The following is a 21,085-nucleotide window of genomic DNA, read 5'->3' as shown; positions in this document are numbered from 1 at the left end:
CTAAGCGCCGCCGTGCCGAGCAGCCCGCTCCCGCCGCTACCCTCGCGCCGCGGAACTGCCCGAGGGAAGGCCCAGGCCGGGCGATAGGCGCCCAGGCGGTCAGCGCTCGGCTCTTTCCGCCCCAGGCTCGGCTCTTCCCGCCGTTTCCGCCTCTGCCCGCTGCTGACAGCTTCGGATCTTTCCGCCGCCTCGTCCTCGCGCGTCGGCTGCCCATGTCGGAGGTGCGGGTGGCTGCCGACGGCTCCTGCTTCGAGCCCCCCGCGGCTGGGGAGCCGAGGGGCCGCAGCTGCTCCGTGTCAGAGGGGGATGCGCAGGGCCGCCGCTCACCGTCTGAGACTCCAGGTACCGGGGGGCGGGGGCGCACCGGGACGCGTGCCCCGCACACGGACCCCGGGGCGCGGGCTCTTCCCGCTCCGGTCCCTCGGGTGTGCTGGCCGCCGCGCACGGGGGCTGGAGGAGCTGCTGTGGGGCAGGGCTGCAGGCCGCGGCTGGGGGACACCAGCTGAGCTGTGTGCGTAGCCTTCGCTGTGCAGCTGGGACTCGTGTGCGCGGGGTGTGGCGGCGCCTCCCCGCGAGAGCACCGCGGCTTGACGGGGTTCCTTCCCTCCCTCCATCTCGCCTGCTCTCCCCCTCGCCTAGGGGGGACCTGTAGTGCTTGCCAGGCAGCCGAGGGAGTACAGCGCCTGGTACACCACAAGGAGCAGCAATAGGGAGAGTGGGCTGGGAGTGGGAGCTTCCCAAGGGGACTTAGGAGAGTTACAGCCAGTAACAAGATAGTCTGCTTTTACTCCAGTTAAGCTATTGCTGCAAAATCGGAGCTTTCTGCGGCTGCTACTTCCAGCCTCCTAGCATAGCACACTGTTTTCAGTACCCATCTTGAGAGCCGATTTGGCTGAGGTCTTGGGAAGACGTTAAGAAAGCTGCTGCTGACCTCTTCTGAGGTCTAAGGGTATGTCTACACTGTGTAGCCTAGCCTGTGATGGTATAGCTATGTCAGCACAGCCCCCTAGGATATGTCTACACTACAGATCCTATGCTGACATGCTCCACTAGTGTAGACACAGCCTATGGAAGAAGCCTTCCTGTCAGTGTAGGAACATATCTCCCCTAACCACATTGTCTATCTCCATAGAAGCTCTTTTCCATCATAGCTGAAACTATACTGGGTTTTTTTCCACACCCCTCACTGATGTACCAATACCGACATAACTGTTAAGCATAGACCAAGTCTAACTTGCCTCTTGATTGATACAGTTGTTTTTGAGTAGTTGGTTTCCAACAGCCTCTATCCCTAAGGGTACTGGGTTGTTTCTCTGTTCCCTAGTGTACCAGCTGCTTTATATTTAGAGAAATGTATTATGGTGTAAGCATTGCCTCATGTAAGGGAGATAATAATAACTTTGATTTGCTTAAGTTCCTAGCACTTTGGTGCCTGGAGACCAGTAAAGATTCCACTACAATCTTTAGACTAACACAGCAATACAGCTCATTATAGGGAACCAATTAAGTTTGTTTTTTAAAAAGCAGCACTGTTTAGTGTAGGGTTAAGACTTGAGATTCCTGGGTTCTAATTACATTTTTGCCACTGATTTACTGCATAACCTTGAGTAAGCCAGTTGCCCTCTTTGCCTCACTTTTTTCATCTGAAAAATGTGGCTAGTAATCCTGACCTTTCCCCCCGGGTTTATGAGATTTATTAAATGTTTGACTGGCACAGTGGTATCCTGTAAAATGCACTGTAGACATGCAAAATGTTTAATACTTGATGTGAAATCAAAGGTACCTGCCATTGTGGTACCTAAGCAACTATGGAGTTGGGTGTTAGCTGGTGACCACATCCCATGTGTCACCTCAAGAGGATAGGATGCTGGGCCTCACTTTGAAGGGCCTGTGAGTCTAGAATTTATTTCTCCTTTGAAGCACACATAGAGAATGTCTATGGCATCCTTGAGAGCAAACCTTGGGATGTTTGTTTTCTCGCTGACTCGGTCGAGTGGGTGGCTTATTACTATATGTGTAGGAGGAACGTTCTCTTCCCACCGCCACCTTCCTATCTGCTGTCTTGGTCTCAACTTCCTTATTTTGTTATGTGCAATGGTGTTTTAGCCATGTTGGTCCCAGGATATGAGAGAGACAAGGTGGGTGAGGTCTTATCTTTTATTGGACTGACTTCTATTGGGGAAAGAGACAAGCTTTTAAGCTTACCCAGAGCTCTTCTTCAGACCTTTAGAAGAGCTCTGTGTAAGCTCAAAAGCTTGTTTCTTTCAACACAAGAAGTGGGTCCAATAAAATTATATTACCTCATCCTTGTCTCTCTTTATTTTGTTATAGGCATTTCTGCATAAGGTGTTTACTACAGTATCTAAACCCAGTAATATCTATGACCTCCCTCTAGTTCTCCAGAACTTCAGGCATGTTCTCTTCCCTAGTTTACTTCTCCTTTAATGTCCCCTTTAAAAACTTCCTTATCTCTTTTAGATCATAACTGTGTGAAGCATTTTGTAATTCTGTGTCAGATCACCAGATAAAAAATTTCTCCCCACAACCAGAATCAGGAGCATGGAGCTTGCCTGATTTAACTTGTCCATCACTGCCAAATTGAGTCATATGACACGCAATCTTGCTGGCTATTGCTTTTTCAGGCCATATTTTCTCCAGCAGTTGGCAGTAAAATGTTCTCACGTTGGTTACCAGGTAGAAGAGAAGTTTTAGCTGTGCAGTAACTTCAACAGTTGTTGAATCATGAGAATGACAGATATAAAAGATCTGCTAGGTTCCCTCTAATCTGTTTCAGGGGGAGGGGCATGAAGTATTGTTTCCTGCTGTATTCTGTAGCAACTGAGATCTAGGCTGTTAAAACAGTCTTTCTAGGCATTGTAGTTCCTTTTAGGTACTCTCCCTTGGAGACTCTTAGGGGGCCGGAATAGGAACGCATGAGCAACAAGTTCAAAAATCAACCTTGTCTATTGCTCTATTTATAAAGTTGGAGTGAACAGAATTACTTCTCCCTGTTACACAAGTCTTACCACTCCTCAGATTTTGAGGCTTATTCGTGTCTCAAATATAATATACTTTAATGAGTGTACCTTCCAATGAAAGGTTCTTAACATCTTGCTTTTTTTCTAAATGATCAGAGAACAGATCATTAATGAGCATAAAGATGAATATTTATTTGGATCCTATACCCAAACAAAATATACGCTTGGGATAGTGGGGTTTCAATTCATTTCTTGGTGGAAAAATGCTTTTCTTTAAAGCAACAAAACAAATACCTCACTACCCTGGTACTAATTAGTCCCCTTGTTCGTTCTTGTCTAAAGCCCATCCCTCTCTTCTGCCTAGAGTTTCTCATCTTTAAAAGCAGTCCCTATAGGTCAGGTTGCAGAATGTTGGTGATGGGGTATGCTGCTTGAACTGTACCTGTTCTGTGGATCAGAGGCCTTTAATGTATGGGGCTATTAATCTGCTGTCTTTCACCAGCACCAAATTCCCTCTATTTAAACCAAGTAGAAGAGAATTCCTACTGTAATGTGGAACTTTAAAAATCTGTGTAATTGGGAGCCTGTCCATGCCCAATTAACTATCTTCTATGGGTAATGGAAGCAGACAGCAAGACTGTAGAGCAGGGGTGGGCAAACTTTTTGGCCTGAGGGCCACATCAGGGTTCCGAAACTGTATGGAGGGCCAGGTAGGGAAGGTTGTGCCTCCCCAACACCCTGGCCCCCGCCCCCTGACTGTCCCTGTCAGAACCCCTGACCCATCCAACCCTCCCTGCTCCTTGTCCCCTGACTGCCCCACCTGAGACCCCACCCCCTATCCAACCCCCCTGTCCCCTGACTGCCCTGACCTATCCACACCTCTGCCCCCTGACAGGCCCCCCAGGCCTCCCATGCCTATCCAACCACTCCCTGGCCCTTGCTGCCCCCTGGGACTTCCTGCCCCCTTACCATGCTGCTCAGATCAGCAGGACTGGCAGCTGCGCTGCCTGGCTGGAGCCTGCTATGCTGCCTGGCAGGAGCTTGCAGCCCCACCACCCAGAGTGCTGGCAGCATGGCAAGCTGAGGCTGCAGGGAAGGGAGGACAGCAGGGGAGGGGCTGGGGGCTAGCCTCCCTGGCCAGAAGCTCAGGGGCCGAGCAGGACAGTTTGTTTTCCCACCTCTGCTGTAGAGCATGCACTGGAGTCATGTGGGGACAGAGCTTGTTCAGGAGACTAGGGGCAAACCTAGAGCCTACATCTGAACAGAAGCTTGTTTTGATTGATCCCTATGTCTTGTGTCAGAAACTGTGTTATCTTTTCCCTTCCACTTAGGGCCACTGAAAGCATTAAAAACCCTTTCTCTCTGCGGGGGAGGGACAACATATAATACAGAAGGTTGCCAGGCCCAGCTTTAAGCGCCAAGGCTGCATGACCTTGGTGACTCTGGATAACTAGAGTTTTGCTTTATTGCCTGCACATTCTCAAAGGTTAAAAGCTGTTTAATCTTCTCTCCATCTTCCACCCATTGCTAGAAGATGAAGGTTCAGCCCCCAAACCAGCATCTGCATCCCAGACAGTCACCTCGTCAGAGTCCGAGACCTCACAGTGCAGGTAGGAAAAGATCTTTGTGTGATGACCCACATTAAATGTTCCCCAACGTCAAGGAAATGAAGGATAATAGGTCTCTCCCCCACCTCCTTCTCTATCAGTGGTGTCTGGCAGCTGTTCCTCTCCAGGGCATCGGAGACTCAACTTTCTGTTTTCAGGTTCTGTACACTGTAGACTATATTGGAAGAGCTATTCTTCTTGACTTTGGGTTATTTTAATGCTTATAAAACCTAATGCTTGTAAAATGCTTTTAATTTAATGCTTATAAAATGCTTGTAAAATGTAACCCATGACTCACCTCAGGCTTTTTGGATCACAGAGCTAACTAACTTCCAACAGGAAATTGTCTGAGCTCTGGCTGAAGGATATTTTTAATTAAAAAATATTCTTTCTGTATCTAATCCCCAGGGAAGCTGGATCGGAAACCTACTTTTTTGCTGCTGCTTTTTCAGTACATTTTATACTCTGAATATCAGTTGTTTGGTTTATTATTGAAGGATTGCTGATGAGCATTTGTGTGCATGCATCCTGGCTTTTGTTGGGGTGCTTGTGAACATTAGAGTTGCACACATTCAGCTTTTCTCTAAAACCGTTGAAGGTTTTGTTTTAACATTCCCTTTCCTCCGCCCAAAAATAACTCTCCCCTACCCCCCCAACACACTCATAAAAGCTTTCAGAAACAGATGAGTTAAATAGATCAAAATTTGGGTCTCAGCAGTTATTAGTGTCCTCCATTTTAAAAATCCCTCACAAAAAACACAATTTGAGGTAATCCTGGCTTTGCTAATGAAATCTGCAGCACAGGAGAGACTGAGATTCCTGCTGCCTTCATAATTACAGTTTCATCCAGAGAGACTGTACAGCAGCCCAGTTGGCTCCAAACAGGCTTTTGCTTTAATCTGATTTTATCATATATTCTAGGTAATTATGGAATTTAATTTTCTTCAGAGAAACTAGTTGGGCATTAAGTAAAATGCCAACCTATGTTTTAAACCCATGTGAATGTTTCCTGATAAATCTGTTTAAGGTCTGAGGGGGGTGGGTTTTTTTTGTTTTTTTTTTAAGGGAAGAGGGTAGTGGGCAATATGAAAGAGGCTTGAAGGGGGAGCTGACTTACTTTCTTCTCTTAAATCTGATTACAAATTTTCTGCAACTCTTTTCACCCTCTCCACAAAATCCAAAGCCTTCAGTGCTGTTTTTTTTTCAAAAAATTCAAAGTCAGCCCCAGCACCTTAGAATCATAGAATATCAGAGTTGGAAGGGACCTCAGGAGGTCATCTAGTCCAACCCCCTGCTCAAAGCAGGACCAATCCCCAACTAAATCATCCCAGCCAGGGCTTAGCCTTGTGGGGAACACTGAACCTGATCTGTTGGACCCACCTACCAGGTTATGTAGCATTCATGTGTGCTAGAATGAGATTGAACTCCAGCTAGGTCTGTGCCACACACCTGTTCTTTTGAAAAGAAAACATAGTGGAAGATTTCTGATTCAGGCTTCCAAAAGCATGGCTATAAATAGTTAAGTTTTGTAACAAAAATATATTTAAAGGGTCCCTTTTTAAACTTTTTTTTGCTCGGCAACCTAGTAGGGTTATCTTTGTATCCTGACAATCGGCTCATGTGAACCACTCTTTTAGTGGAAACTGGTGGTGAGACATTCCCTTTCTATCAACAAAAAATGAGATTAAGAGAATTTAATTAGTTTTTAGTTCTTTCTGTTTTAGGGTCCAAGGTTGCATCCTCAAGGGAGTTCAGTTTCGGAAAGGACAGTCATGTCTGTCTTTTCCAGCCTTCTCTTTATTTACAGAAACAGTACAGAAAGCATCTGGACGATTCTGTTTTTATTAGACACTTCCAATGTAGCTTGGAACAATCTGTCCCAGCATTAGTCAAAGCACTTCATATTCCTAAAACTGAAAACTTCACTTGCTTTCTACCATTGGTGCTTTGCATGGAGCTAGCCTGGTGCTGATCTGTTTCTCATATGGTAAACCAAGGTGGCTGGCTTTGGATTTCCATTGCTGCAGGCAAAGGTTTTATGTCTTTTAAAAGAGACTGTTTCTATTCCTACTAGACTTGAAGTTTCTTTTCATGAAAGCTACATTTAGTGCCTAAGATTAAGGGTGGTTCTTTAACCCCATCCTGGATTAGTAGCTAGGATTATTTAATCTCAGTTGGCATAATTGACTTTTTTCAGGGATGGGCAGGGGTGCTGCAATGACATAGTAATTTAGAGGGGAATTTCAGGATGTAGGGATGAATAGGCAATATGCATGCAGGAGGCTATTGCTTTGCTGTTCTGTTTCTCTTGCTGCTGTTGTAGCTTTCCAGGTTTGACTAAAAGATCTCCCTCCCTCCTCCCATTATCTTTTCTTGTGGAGAGGTCCTAATCCTGCATTTGTGATTGTTAGTTTGTTACCGTGGCATGGTTTATGGCTTGCCAGATTCAGCATTCTGTACAGGAGGAGCAGGGATGCAACCATATTAACACTTGTTGATTATCTGTAGCAGAGTTACGGTGTTCTCAAAACGTGATCTGTTTGAAGTCTTGTCTCTGATATAGATGGCCTGTGTGAGGGGTATATAGATGCCATCCAGTGCCTAGCAGGGGGAGAGTTACTTCTCTCTGAGATGCTACCACTGATCCCTGCCGTCAGTGCAATGTTAGCGAAGTAGCCCTTCTATGAAAGGAGTGTGGCTGGGCTCAGTTGGAGTGAATTACTGCTACCTAAGGGACTATAAATGGGGAGTGAGCTCAGGAAAGTTGCTCACTCTGGCTTGGATGAGCTAAAGAGGACAGCCGTCTGGGGCTGAGAGTGGACCTTGGTTGAGAGAGAGCTTCTTGTTTTAATGCAGTGAATGCTGGCTCTAGGAAGCCCAGTTCCCTTAGTTTATTTGCATTCCAGCCCCTGAGTGGGGTGGTTCATCACCTGTCCTTGGCCCACCTGGCTCAGTGTCTCCTGTTCTTCAAGCATCTTGAATTGATGTGCTATCTTTCTCTGAGAGGCCGCAGATTGGATCACCTGTGAATGTGCATGCTGCAGAGGATTCTAGAAAAAGTGATGGTACATCAGAGGACCAAGAAGTGGCTGGACAAGGAGAGAAGCTGGCTGACCAGATCCAGCCCCCCAGGGAGGTAGGTGACTTGCCACTTTCATTTCTGAAAGGAGAGACAAGATGCTGCAGTGCTTTTCCCATCTGCTGCTGAGCCTGTACATGAGGAACTGGGGCTCTGAGCATTTAGTTATGGCTGTTTCTGCACAATGAGGGAGTTAACAGTGATAATCTAACCTTTAAAACTCAGAATGTGTCTCTCGCCCACGGTGTATTGGACCAGTCTTTGCTCCCTTTCAGTTTCCACCATTCCTAAGGCTTCAAGACTGTTCTCGGCTACTGGCTTTTGTCTAGGGTTTAAGGGAGTTCCTGTGAATTTTAAATAAACTAATATAGTCAATTTTTTTTGGGGTGGTGGTGATGAAGAAGCAGTGTTTTAGTTCTTTCAGGGAACAAACAGCTCCTGGTAATTTCAAATACAGCTTTGGAGAGACATCATGTAATAATACTCTTGGTCTGTAAGCTCTGTATCTGCCTATGTGAGAAGGGGGAATTGGCAGCACTGTGTTAATCTGGGCAACAGTTTTAACAAGTTCATAGTAGGCATCTGTTTAATTGTGATTGCAGTCTAAGTACTGGGAAAACTGAAGAGGCTGGTTCCTAGAACTGGAGCAGCTTCAGCACTTGAGAGGGCATCTGGGTAGATCTGAAATCTTTTACCAAATAAAGCAATGATAGCCCCCAAACTTTGAGGCAGTGCAAATAGCTAGACTTATCTGTCTGTGGAGATGATGCTTCCCTTGGGAGACCAGTGGTCGCTAGCACAGTGCAGCATTTGACTCAAGAGTTTCACAGTTTTGGAGGCAGAGAAGACCATGCACAGAAACTGTCCTCTGAGCCAGCCAGTTATTTAGTAAATATTTTATACTTATAGCAGAAACCCAATGGGAAATTGATGTGAATTCATGAAAATGGCTCCTTCTTCTCCCTCAATCCCTGACAAACCATTTAAAATCCAACTGGAGGCCCCCAGAGCCACTGAGGAACTTGCTTATGTGCCCTGCACAGGAGGCCGTAGTGCGGATGACCAAGTACCGTGCCCCACAAGGACCAGGGGATATAGTCATGATACAGTCAGAACACACAGGTGCAGTGGATGTCCTCTCTGCAGAGCTGGAGACTGCAGACCTCCTTGGTGAGCAGAGAAAAGGTGAGGACTGCGATGGTAATATTTCCTTTGGGTAGGAATGAGGCCTGTACACACAGATCTCATGTGGCAGCAGGATTGGAACTGTGGATGCTCTCCTTCAATAGGGTGGGCAGAGGCAGTCTACTATACGTTACCAGCTCTGTATCACTGGGAGTGGTCTGGTGGCTAGAGTAAGGGACTCCTATTCAGGATTCCTGAGCGATTTTGCCATTGATTTGTCGGTGGCCCTGGACAAGTCACTGCTTTAAGTAGCTTTTGGACATGTCACATCACTTAATATTATTTTCCTTCTCCAGTGCTCTGCACTCATTGCCATTGAGTATCTAACCTCCCATGTGGGACCATCTTATACCCCCTCCTCAACTACCCATCTCTTTAGAGCAGAGGTGGGCAGACTATATGGTCCACAGGCCACTTCCGGTCTGTGGGACTCTCCTGCCCAGCCCCTGAGCTCCTGGCCTGGGATCTAGCCCCCAGCCCTTCCCCTGCTGTTCCCCCTCCCACACAGACTCTGCTCACTGTGCCGCTGGCGCAATGCTCTGGGCAGCAGGGCTGTGAGCTCTTGCCAGGCCACGCAGCTGCAGAGCCGTGACCTGACCCAGTGCTCTGTGCTGCGCGGTGGTGTGGCTGGCTCCAGCTGGGGCGGCATGGCTGCCTGTCCTGGCGCTCTGGGCGGTATGGCTGTAGCGCCTCCAGCCACCGGTGCTCCAGGCAGCGCGGTAAGGGGGCAGGGAGCAGAGGGGGTTGGATAGAGGGCAGGGGAGTTTGGGGTGGTGGCAGTCAGGGGCGGGGGGTCTGGGGGCAGTCAGGGGATAGGGAGGAGTGGATGGGGCAGGGGTCCTGGGGGGGCTGTCAGGGGACAGGGAACAAGGGGGGTTGGATGGGGCAGGAGTCCTGGGGGGGGCTGTTGGGGTGAGAAACAGGAGGGGTCGGATAGGGGGCGGGGGGCCGGGCCACACCTGACTGTTTGGGGAGGCACAGCCTCCCCTAACCGGCCCTCCATACAATTTCAGAAACCCAGTGTGTGGCCCTCAGGCCAAAAAGTTTGCCCACCTCTGCTTTAGAGTGTGCATCTGCTGAAACATTTCTAAGGGTTGGTCTTCACTACGATCTATGCTGCTGCAATCGATGCAGCAGGGATTGATTTAGCGGGTCTAGTGAAGACCCGCTAAATTGACAGAGCACTCTCTGGTTGACCCTGGTACTCCAGCTCCCCGAGAAGAGTAAGGTACTGTTGGCGCAGTGCAGTGAAGATACCGCGGTAAGTCAGCCTAAACTACATTGACTCCAGCTATTTTATTCACATAGCTGGAGTAGCGTAACTTAGGTCTACTTACCCTGGTAGTGAAGACAAGCCCTAAGTAAAGCAGTTTAAAAACAAACCCTCCTCCTCTTTATGAATCTTAGCTCAGAGACACAGGGGTGAGAAGATCTGTGAATAGGAAGCTGAGAGCAAGAAACTTAGGCATTGACAGGAGAAAGGACCTCACTGAGTGTTACTCAATACAGCATTTAATGGGAATCCCATGTTTGCATTTAGAACAGACTGGATCCTGCTGTGTGTCGGGGCAGGTGAATTGGTGGGTGAGCCATCAAATAGGCCATAGAGAAACCTAGGAACAGACAGAGCAGAGGAGGGCATGTTAGTGCAAGATACTGTGTTCGTTCTCGTGCGCGTGCTCTCTCCTTCTCCCTCTCTCCCCTCCGCACATGAAGACTGAGCAGGAGGAAGGGCTACAGACAAATGACCTGTGAGGATTGGTAATAGATCCTAGCTTGAAAGAGAATAGATCTAAAATAAATTATGCAATGGCTGACTATCCAAGGTGTTTAGGAGATACTTGGATGTTTGTGGAAACCTTTGAACTAGAAAGGGGACTGGTGATAGCATCAGGACTGCTGCTGTTATCTCTTCTCTCTGCTGCCCTTTCAGAACTCAAGATGTCTCTTGCCATCATAAGCCCAAGATAGTATCTAGTAGCCCCTGACCTAGCATCATCTGTTTAAAAAAGACCAGACTAGTGAGGGAGGATAATGTGTGGTGTGCTCCATGGTTGGCATTTGGATGCATGTGGAGTTACTCCTTCAGGGTGGTCTACGGAGTTTTTCTTAGAATTTCCCCTCCATGGTAGCGAGGGTAGAACTTCTAGTGTCAGTGAGGTGTCGTCGTTTATAACCCTGTTCAGAGCAAGTCTGTACGTAGTGGGGAAAATACCAGTACCTTATCTACATTGGCACTTCCACTGGTGGAGCTAAATCAGTGGGAAATTCGGAGGGCTCATAGATAAGCCCCATGAGTCATGAGGTTATGCATCTGGGTGTGAAGAATAAGCCATGGGAGCCCCTCCCACTTCTCCATTCTTATGAATGTTGGATTGAATTACATAGGCTTTGGATCAGCTGAGGAGGCAGTTTCTGCATGCATGATGCTAGTTGGTTTCTATCTGGTTGCTTAGGCTATGTCATAATGCTGTGCTGCCCAGTAACTCTGCCTGCTACTATTGAGTGTCTGTGTGGAAGCAGCAGAGTTAAGCCATAGGTGGAGCTGAGGTGTTGGGGTATTGTGCAATGCACTTGATGGGATGGAATTTTCAGTTAAGCCTGTACCTAACTTTTGCAGTCTGACTCTGTCTCTAGATAACCAGATAATTCACAGGAATGGCTTTGCAAGCTCTGGAGGGAGAGAAGAAGGTTGGAAGGGAAAACCGAGAGAGTAGTATGTCCAGTTCTGAGGGCAGTGCTAATGGAAGGCACTTGTCCTCGCCTTGAGAGGAGATGGAAGGTAAAGATTGGAGTTCAAGAGCTTTATCCAGAATAGTCGTCTTGTTAGCAGAACTCTCTCTGGTTGCCTTCTGACCAGTGATGAGTGGCTTGTCTTGTATTTTTCAGCTCAGCCTCCTCCTCTGGCTCCACCCTCCACTTGGACCACTTGCAAGATAAGGGAATTTAAAGCCAAAATGGGAAAGGAGAAGAATGCTCAGTTGGTGGTGAAACGGGGTGAAGTAGTGACAGTCCGGGTGCCAACACACCCAGATGGGAAGCGTGTTTGCTGGGAATTTGCTACGGATGATTATGACATTGGCTTTGGGGTCTACTTTGACTGGACTCCTGTCACCAGTACTGCCATTACTGTGCAGGTCAGCGAATCAAGTGATGAGGAAGATGAAGAGGAAGAAGATGAGATTGAAGGTCAGTGCAAAACTTTACAAGATAAATTAATATTGTGTTCATCACCATGGTACCCAAGTACCTCCAAATCAGGTTATGTAATTCCTCACCACTTTGGCTAGTCAACCTACGTGTTGACTGCAACCTTTTTGGAGTTCCAAGCTAGGTCACGATGACAAGACCCTTCCTAATGGCTGCTCTTCTCCCCGACTCCAGGTGTATGCTCCACCAATAACACCACATACCCTTGCATATTGAACATTGAACACTTGCTCCCACTCTGTTTTCTATTGCATGATCAGTTTCTAACTTGTAACAGGATCAGGGTACAGTATGAGACTCTGACTTAACTCTTTGATCATCAGCCTAACAGATTGCGATGCCGATGCAATTGCTGGGTGGGGAGTAGTGTTTTTCTCACCGTATCAGTAGCTCTTGTTGATTGCACCCAGAGGGCATGCTGCCCATGTCCTTGGAGTATCTGTAGCCTAGAAGGTTTAGGGAGTCTCAGGACCAATGCAGGTCCCATCTCCGGACCAGTGATGACTGAAATTAAGCCCCACTGAGAAGAATTCCTCTTGGAGAAGTAGAAAGGAAGACTGAGAGACCACCAAGGCCAGAGGTGAAACTCTCCATTGCATTCCTCTTCCCACAATCAATTTCTCTCTGGCATTGGGCCACCTTGAGGAGACCCTGCTGTTTAAAGGTGTCTACTGGGTGAAGAGGAAAAGGAGGGAAGTGGTGGGGAGAATTCAAACTATTCCCCAGTGTATCAGTCCCAAAGAGTGCCCCCTCTCAAAGCAGGTGTCCTATGTGGAGAGACTTTAGGTTGTGCATTGGACAGGGTGGGTATCTCAGCCAGTCTTCGTTAGCTAGATCTCATGTCCCTGTCCGGTAACCATGCCTTATTGATCATTTCCCCTCTGTTGGTTTGTCTGATTCTGCTTGTCTCCTCTCTCCCACTCAGGACTCACCCCAGTTGGAGATGTGGAGAGGGGCTCTAAAAGCTCTCTACGAAACCGTTATCGGGAGATCATGCCCGTGTACCGAAGGGACAGTCACCGGGATGTGCAGGCAGGCAGTCATGACTACCCGGGCGAGGGCATCTACCTGCTCAAATTTGACAACTCCTACTCCCTCCTACGCAACAAGACTCTCTTCTTTCATGTCTATTACACCAGCTGAAGGAGGGGAGGGAGTGGGGACAGCAGGCAGGTAACACTGAGCAAAATAGGCTGCCATCCAGGTCTGGCACCCCCTAACTGGCACTTCCCTATGGCTGAGTGAGAGGCCTGGCTCTCTGCTCTCCTGTGGATAAGAACAGGTTTTCCCCCATTCCCTCCCAGCTTACTCACAGGAAAGGGTAGCTGTGGCTGCCAGTTGTCCAAAGGCAACTCCTCTCGCTCTAAATTTCAGGAAGCTTGCTCTGTGAAGTCATCAGGCCGGGACTTTTCATTACAGCCAGTAAATTGTCAGAGGGCAGATTCAGATGGCAGCAGTTTCTTTCTATTGCACTTGTATGAACTGAAGCTGAAATACCCTTTTATTTAAATGGATCACCAGTGGGTAATTGCCAACTACGCTCTGCTAGCAGGCAAAGCCACCTGTACCACAGCCACTCTCCAGCTGCATCCTGTCTGCATTGCTGTACTTTACACACTAGCCAAACCTCCATTAATCTCTGTGTGAGGATTCATCCCTCCAACTACCTGAGTTGCAGCCTGCATCATCTGACCCCATTCATGGTGGTGTAGTCATGTCACAAGTGCCAGACCCAATCATGTGAAACCTTTATTTTGGATCCTTGCAGAGGTAATCAATAGGAAGATCTCCATAGAAAAGGGAAAGCAGGTGTGGATGGGGAGGTGGATACAGATCATCCTGACTGTGGGGATGTGTAAAATTCCTGTCACCAACAAAACTTTCTCTTACCTGTGGGGAAAATTGAGCTGTAGCCTCTTGTGTTAATGTAAAACGGTTAACGTCCCAGGTCAACACACTTTGAATCTGAAAAATATGGGATCAGCCTTTCCCTTATATACCCACCTGGAGTTAGTGAGTCCCTGAAGTTATTGCTAACTAAGACATTGAGGAATGCAGCTCCCTGGCCCACCTCAGGGGTTAGCAGTGGCAATAGTGGTCAGCCTCTGCTCAGCCCTTGGCAGGAATAAGCAAGGATCACATTAATCTGTCAACAGATGGGTTTTAAAGGGTATTTATTTGTAACTCTTCAAGATTCGAAATGAGTATTTATTTGATTTTATTCAAGAACCATTTCCCTTCAAGGTAGCTGCTGAATTTGCTCTGAGGTGCCTCTGTTTGGAGTTACTGAGTGACTTTGTGCAGGATGATTCTGGTGAAGTTCCAGTCTGACACCCTCCAGATATTGCCCTTCTGTGCAGATCTAGCCCTCGCTGCAGATGGGGATAGTGTGGGGGTGTATAAAGCCAAAGACTTCACTCTCCTAAGAAGCCCAATAATTCCCTGGTGATTCCATACCTCTTGATTCAGGCCCCTCTTTTTATCTGCTCTGCCTACTTAAGCACTCAGGAGCAATGGGTAGGTCAGGGAGGTAAGAGCAGAGGGAGGTGTACCATTGAGCAGCCCATGCCAATCTGCTGCTTCTGCAGTAGTGGGTGGGGAGGACAAGGCAGCATAGGCTCAAGCACCAACATGTGTTTTTTGTTTTTCAGGAGAGGAAGGAGGCAGGGAGCACAACTGCTGTTCTAAAAAGTAGGGGATGAGCAGCAGGGCTGCTCCTCCTTTAAGGGGCACAGAGGCAAGGAGGGAGCAGCTGCAGCCCTTTTTCTCTTCCCAGGAAGGGAGAGGGGAGTGAAGAGCAGAGTGGCCCAGCCCAAGAGGAGCTGGAAGGTAAAGTAGCTGCCTAATTCCAGGTAGCATCAGTGGAGGGCCCTGCAAGGAAGAAGAGAAGCAGGATTTTAAGGGTGGGGCCCTCCCTTCCCCTCTAAGCAGCCTGGGCATGGGCTCCTCTCTCCCTGACCCCCTAACAGCCTGGGCATGGATGCCTGCTTCCTCCCCAAGCCCTCTTGAAGTGCCAGGGCAGGTACCTCCCTCTCCAGTTGCTTCCTTCCACAACCTCTCCCCCAGGGCCTGATCAAGGAACCCCTCTTTTACTTTGGCTCTCAACTTCCTAAACACCAGATGTGGAGCAGGGCCCTGCCCCAACCCTTAAATATTCTGCTTCTGACTGTAAATCTCCGTGTTCCCCCACCCTGCTGTGAAATGCATCAGTGACTGCTATGCATTTGGCCTCTTGCTACATATTTTGGAAGGTCCTGCATGCATCTGAAAGAGGAGAGGTATGCACTGTCTAGGCCACTAGCTGCTGTCTGAAATAGGACTTAGTAAATAAGGAAGACACACCTGACCTGTGTATATATACCAGGTATTCTAGAGACTGCTGATGTCATGGATTCTCATGTGGAGAGTTCTACTCAGGGCCAGTGTTCTAGAACTGTCTCCAGGATAAGTTGTTCCCCTTGAGCCAATCAGAGACTGGTTCCTTTCTAGGTAATTGGCAGCTGCTCCAAATAGTCCTTAGTAAGGTGGACTGTACAGTAGATGGGAATCCCAGTGTTCAGTCCTGCCCTTCTGAAATAGACACAGATCTTTCTTCTGAGGCTCAGTCCACTTCATCAGATTTGCCCCTTTCTTGCCTCCTTGATTAAAGACAAATGGTCCTTGTATATGGTGTGCAGTCCCAAGCTGGTATATGTGCCAGTCTTATTACCTCATTGTGTCCATAGCCATGTTTGCTGCTGACTGGAGTACAAGGGCCTTGACACATCTTCCTTCATTGTTGATATTTCACTAGAGTAGCTTGTATTTCCCATAAGTGCTAAACAGCTGTAAGTGGAGAATATTTAATCTACAATAATGAAAGCTTCACAGCTTCCAGAATAAGTCACACTTTTCTTTGGTCTTTTTCATTTCCAAGTTATGTGAACATATTGGTGACCTTGTCACGCAGGTACTGAATGAAAATATATAGGTGACTGACTGAGAACCACTTATCTTTGGAATGATGTCCACACTGTGTGCAACGGCAGTCAACAAAGCAAATGAGATGTTAGGAATAATTAAAAAAGGGATAGAGAATATCTTATTGCCCTTATATAAATCCATGGTATGCCCACATCTTGAATACTGCATACAGATGTGGTCCCCTCATCTCAAAAAAGATATACTGGCATTAGAAAAGGTTCAGAAAAGGGCAACTAAAATGATTAGGAGCTTGGAACGGGTCCTATATGAGGAGAGATTAAAGAGGCTAGGACTTTTCAGCTTGGAAAAGAGGAGACTAAGGGGGGATATGATAGAGGTATATAAAATCATGAGTGGTGTGGAGAAAGTGAATAAGGAAAAGTTATTTACTTGTTCCCATTATATAAGAACTAGGGGCCACCAAATGAAATTAATGGGCAGTAGGCTTAAAACAAACAAAAGAAAGTTCTTCACTCAGCGCACAGTCAGCCTGTGGAACTCCTTGCCTGAGGAGGTTGTGAAGGCTAGGACTATAACAAGGTTTAAAAGAGAACCTCCATGAATGTATCCAGTTAAGTCCATTAATGGCTATTAGCCAGGATGGGTAAGGAATGGTGTCCCTAGCCTCTGTTTGTCAGAGGGTGGAGATGGATGGCAGGAGACAGATCACTTGATCATTACCTGTTAGGTTCACTCCCTCTGGGGCACCTGGCATTGGCCACTGTCAGCAGACAGGATACTGGGCTGGATGGACCTTTGGTCTGATCCAGTATGGCCATTCTTATGTTCTTATAAATGGTTTGCAGTTGTCCCTAATTGTTCTTAATAAAGTCAGTAACTCAGCCTTTAGTCTTGTTAAGATACTTTAATCAAGTCTCTAGCAGAAAGCATATTCAGTTAGCAAGGAAAGGATGCTGTATAGCCAGTGGCTTTCAGCAGTCATTTCCATTTAGTGTATGGCCCAGTCAGATCAAAGGAATAATCTCCTCTCCTTGTCTCACTCCTCATTAAGCTACAGCTTCCTTGGTACCTCTGCCCACAATACCTACTAGGCTTGTATCCAGCTCTGGTACCTGTAGCTGAAGCAGTGCTGGGGAGACCTCCATTCTAACTGCAGACACTGGGAACTGTGACTCCTGAGTCTGAGACGAAAAGTGAATTCTGAAATAGATTCTAGTTTTGCAAGGACATTAGTAACCTAAAAATGTTCACTTCAAGGAAAGTTCCTAACTTGTTTCCATGGAGTGATGCTTTTGTGTGTTTTCCTCTCCTATAGTTTGTGACTAGGAAAAAAAACCCTAAAACCTCACCAGAGAAAAAATTTTTATATTTGGCAAACAGTGTGTGTCTTCCTCCTGTGTGTGGCTTTTGTGACTGAAAGAAACAAACTGTATTTTGTGTACAGAAACAAATTGTGGCTGGACTTGGGTAGGAGATAAGTGGGGAGCCATGTTACATGTCCAGTGGCTGTGCCTTGGTGACTCTGGAGCTGGAAGGAGCTCATTAAATATCCTTGCAGGGTGGGGTTTTGGGAGGGATCTCTATTCTAGTTCACTTGCATCCCAGTTGAATTTTTTTCTTCTTTTTCTCCTCCCCCCCCCCCCCCCCCAAAAGCCACTCCCTAAGCATTTATCATGTGGTGCCTTGAAACAAGAGGGAGTGAAACCAGAGCCATAGACTTTATCATTTACTTTCCCCAGACCCTTAATTGCAAGGGTTTCTTCCCCCTCACTTCTCTACCTACCTTCCAAATAGCACACCTGGAAGTTAGGCTGGTGATCCCCTATAGTCTGTCATAGTTTCAGAGTAACTGCACCTGTATCCACACACCCCACTGTGGTCTGCTCCAGGAGTGCCCAATCAGGTCTCCAACTGTCACTTGTCTCTGGGCAAGGACCTTTGTCCCACTCCCTTTTCACTGGGGGTTTTAAAGCTGCACATGTCCTTGCCTTACACTGTGGTATCCCCCCAAACCAGTCTACCTGACAGCCAGTGGCTGTGTGTTGCTTTCTCTCTGAGGGCTCTGTACAGTGTATTGACAGCAGTTACAAGTTATCACACAGCTCTTTCTAAGCAAGCACCTTTATTAAGGTAAAAGCATTACAGAGAAAACCTATTAAAAACAATAAATTCCTATACACATGCTAAAAGCTTATCAAAGGTTACCCTGATCAGTCAAAGGGGGCGCTATTAGGCGAAAGTTTTTCCAACCTTCTGCAAGGATTGGGGCTTCCCTCAGATATAAGATCTGGTCTGTTTGCAGGATCAGAAAGGAGGCCTGAGTCAGTTTAAACCTAGCTGTTTTATATCAAAAGCCCTTTCTTTGTCTGTTCATCTTCTAGTTTGAACCAGTAAGTGTGCAAGCCTCCCTGGGGGTGGTATCTTTCTACAGGTGTTTACAACCTAAGTGATTCATCTTAATCACCCCCACTATTTTTGGTTCCTCAGGGGGCTGTGATGACCCTCCCACCTGAAGTTTCATACAATCCCTGGCCCACAGTGATACGTAAACTTAAAACAATATGGTCCCCAAAGATTGCAACTACATGCAATATATGTCAGTCTGTTCCTGGCAAATTAAAACTGCTTTAACTGAGACCTTCTCACCAAGGAGGTGAGGATTACAACTGAAAGCCTGAGCTCTCTGGCACCACAGGGCTATTGCCTTCAGAAGGTGTCTTTGTTACTACTGAGCATGCATAGTGGAATGCTTAAGTGCTATTTTTTCTTGAGGGAGTTGTAGATGGGTGGATGCCAAGGCAGTTAAAATGAGAAGGACTTGTGACAATGCTAACCGAACACAAAAGTAGCAGATCTTGTCGCCACACTCTAGTGGAGTGTATGAATCCAGAGTTGGAGTTGATATGTGCTGCTGTGTACTATGGAACTAGATGAAGGATCAAAGCTGCAAAAATCTCTAAATTTTAGATGACTTGTTCTCCTTTCCCATATTTGGTAGAACCATGGCTACATGCTGTAATGGGCAGTGCATTGCTAGGCATATCCATATTAAGACGGCATGCAGATCAAATAGGGACAGTCATTGAAATTGTACCATGGTAAATTCAGAATTCGGCTCCTTGACAAGAATTTAGCAAGATTCAAAGAGCGATGGGACACTTATGGATTACAAGAATGTCCAGGGTTATTGCAGTAAATACTAAATTAAAATGAAGTTCTTGAAGAGGTCAAACACCACACGCTTCAGGGCTCAAATCAATCTGTTACTATCAGGAGTTGGGAGGAGACTGCCTGAAGGGACAGACTATCCCCTTGTTTGCCTACTATGGTGTTTCTTGCACCTTCCTCTGATGTATCTGGTGTGGGCTGCTGCTGGAGACAGGATATCATGTGAGAAGGTCTGATCCAGTATGACAATTCCATATATTCCGGTCTCCTATTTACCTGTGACTCTTGGAAGTGTCAGCTGAAGAAATATGTACTCCTCTCCTGTCTGACAGTTTAAGACTCTGTAATTCATATGGAATAAGAATCTGATTTGTGACTGGCTAGAATGGATGATGGGTAAAAGTGAGACCAGTGGTTTGAGCATTGGCCTGCTAAACCCAGGGTTGTGAGTTCAATCCTTGAGGGGGCTGTTATGTTGATCTGGGGCAAAAAACGGGGATTGGTCCTGCTTTGAGCAGGGGGTTGGACTAGATGATCACCTGAGGTCCCTTCCAACCCTGATATTCTGTGATACAGACTGAGATGTTAGATGCCAGCCATCATGCCAGGAGCTATAGAGGCATCGCCAAGTGACCACTTTGAATTTTAGTTACTTTTGAAAACTTTCAGTGGTTGAAGGCAGCCTCCCAGAGGCCTCTAAGGTACCCTCGTGACAGCAGTCTACAAGATGGAAAGGCCAGTCCCCACCTCTGCAACGTGCCCCTCAGTAGCCTTGCAATGGGGAATGTCTTGTATCTGGACACACCTTAAAGGTTTATTTTCTTGATCTGTGGTCTTTTTGTCAGTCCTCATCTGTGTGATGTGAAATGTTTTTTAATGTACTGTAGTTTCAAACTGAGTCAAGTTCTTTGCACCAAACTGCTGCTCTTTGTCCTTCCAAGGGATTGTTTTTAAACATCAAAAGGATACTTTACCAAAATGTGGCACTGAATGTTTTGCTCTATGGCCCAAAGAAAGTCTATTTCTAGTGTGTTTGCATTTCCTTCTACAGCTGAGTTAGCGTGTTTATCTTCAGTATGGTGTGGCTGTTTTGTGACATGTATTGTCTGAGTTCCAAACTCTTTAAATAAACTTTTCACTATGCAACCATGACTTTTGTCTTCTGTTAAGGGGAGTGGGTGCTTCAGAGCTAAGACTCAGACTTCAGGCTTTCAACAAAAAAATCCGAGCTGAACTTATTTTTGAATTGCAAAGCAGAGAGGAATATTCACAGTGAACTTTGCAGCAGTGCTGGACTTCAGCAGTTGGCAACTAGGGATGTTCTCCTTACTTGTCTTAGCTGGCATAAGAAGGGGCACTGCTATTGGGAAGCTCCCAATGCTGGAGCTCCTCTGGCATTGGGCAGTGGTCAGATGCTTCTTTAAGAAGTTCATTGTTCTGTTTTAAGATGGTGCTGTGAGAGGTCTTGTAGTCAGGTGTCTTACCTCCTTTGACAGTGACTTCTTACAACCTGGTGCAGGCAGGATATTCCTCAACTTTGAAGGAGTATGGGTGAATTAGACTCTGAACCCTTGTGCTTAAGTTTAGTAGTTTTCCCCCCCCCCCCCCTTAATACAATGGAGATTGCAATATAGTTCCCTCTCCAGCATGACTCCATTCCTCTGATCTCCAACAGCCTGGTAAGCGGCTTGCCAAAACCATGCAACGTGGAGACTTGCCTACGTTTGGTCCAGCATAACACTCTGCTCCTTGAGTTGCAAATAAAGCTGGTTTATATGTGATGCTGGGGAATCAAAATATCTACAAAGCCTAATATAGCTGGTGGAGCAAGGCTAGAGGCAACATATTTTATCCAAACTCTTTTTGTCCAGATGGCGTCAACGTCTTGTTGGAATTTTCTTGCCCTTCAAATGAATGTGATTTTTAGCAGCAGC

The 21,085-nt window shown here is 46.7% G+C and overlaps 1 protein-coding gene across 1 annotated transcript; it reads left to right on the top strand.

The window, feature by feature from the left end:
* Positions 1 to 62: 62 nt before the first annotated feature.
* On the top strand, positions 63 to 20,297 carry TMED8 (transmembrane p24 trafficking protein family member 8). Its single transcript, XM_077819192.1, has 6 exons — positions 63 to 342; positions 4,510 to 4,588; positions 7,592 to 7,721; positions 8,708 to 8,849; positions 11,739 to 12,038; positions 12,985 to 20,297. Exons 1-6 carry the CDS (start codon positions 213 to 215, stop codon positions 13,200 to 13,202), a joined length of 999 nt encoding a protein of 332 aa, XP_077675318.1. The 5' UTR covers positions 63 to 212; the 3' UTR covers positions 13,203 to 20,297.
* The last annotated feature ends 788 nt before the right edge of the window (positions 20,298 to 21,085 follow it).

The sequence above is a fragment of the Eretmochelys imbricata genome, chromosome 6 (genome assembly GCF_965152235.1).
Source record: "Eretmochelys imbricata isolate rEreImb1 chromosome 6, rEreImb1.hap1, whole genome shotgun sequence".
In the NCBI taxonomy this organism is placed as follows: domain Eukaryota; kingdom Metazoa; phylum Chordata; order Testudines; family Cheloniidae; genus Eretmochelys; species Eretmochelys imbricata.
Note: the sequence above shows the minus strand (reverse complement) of the source record. Positions and strands in the feature narration are given on the sequence as shown.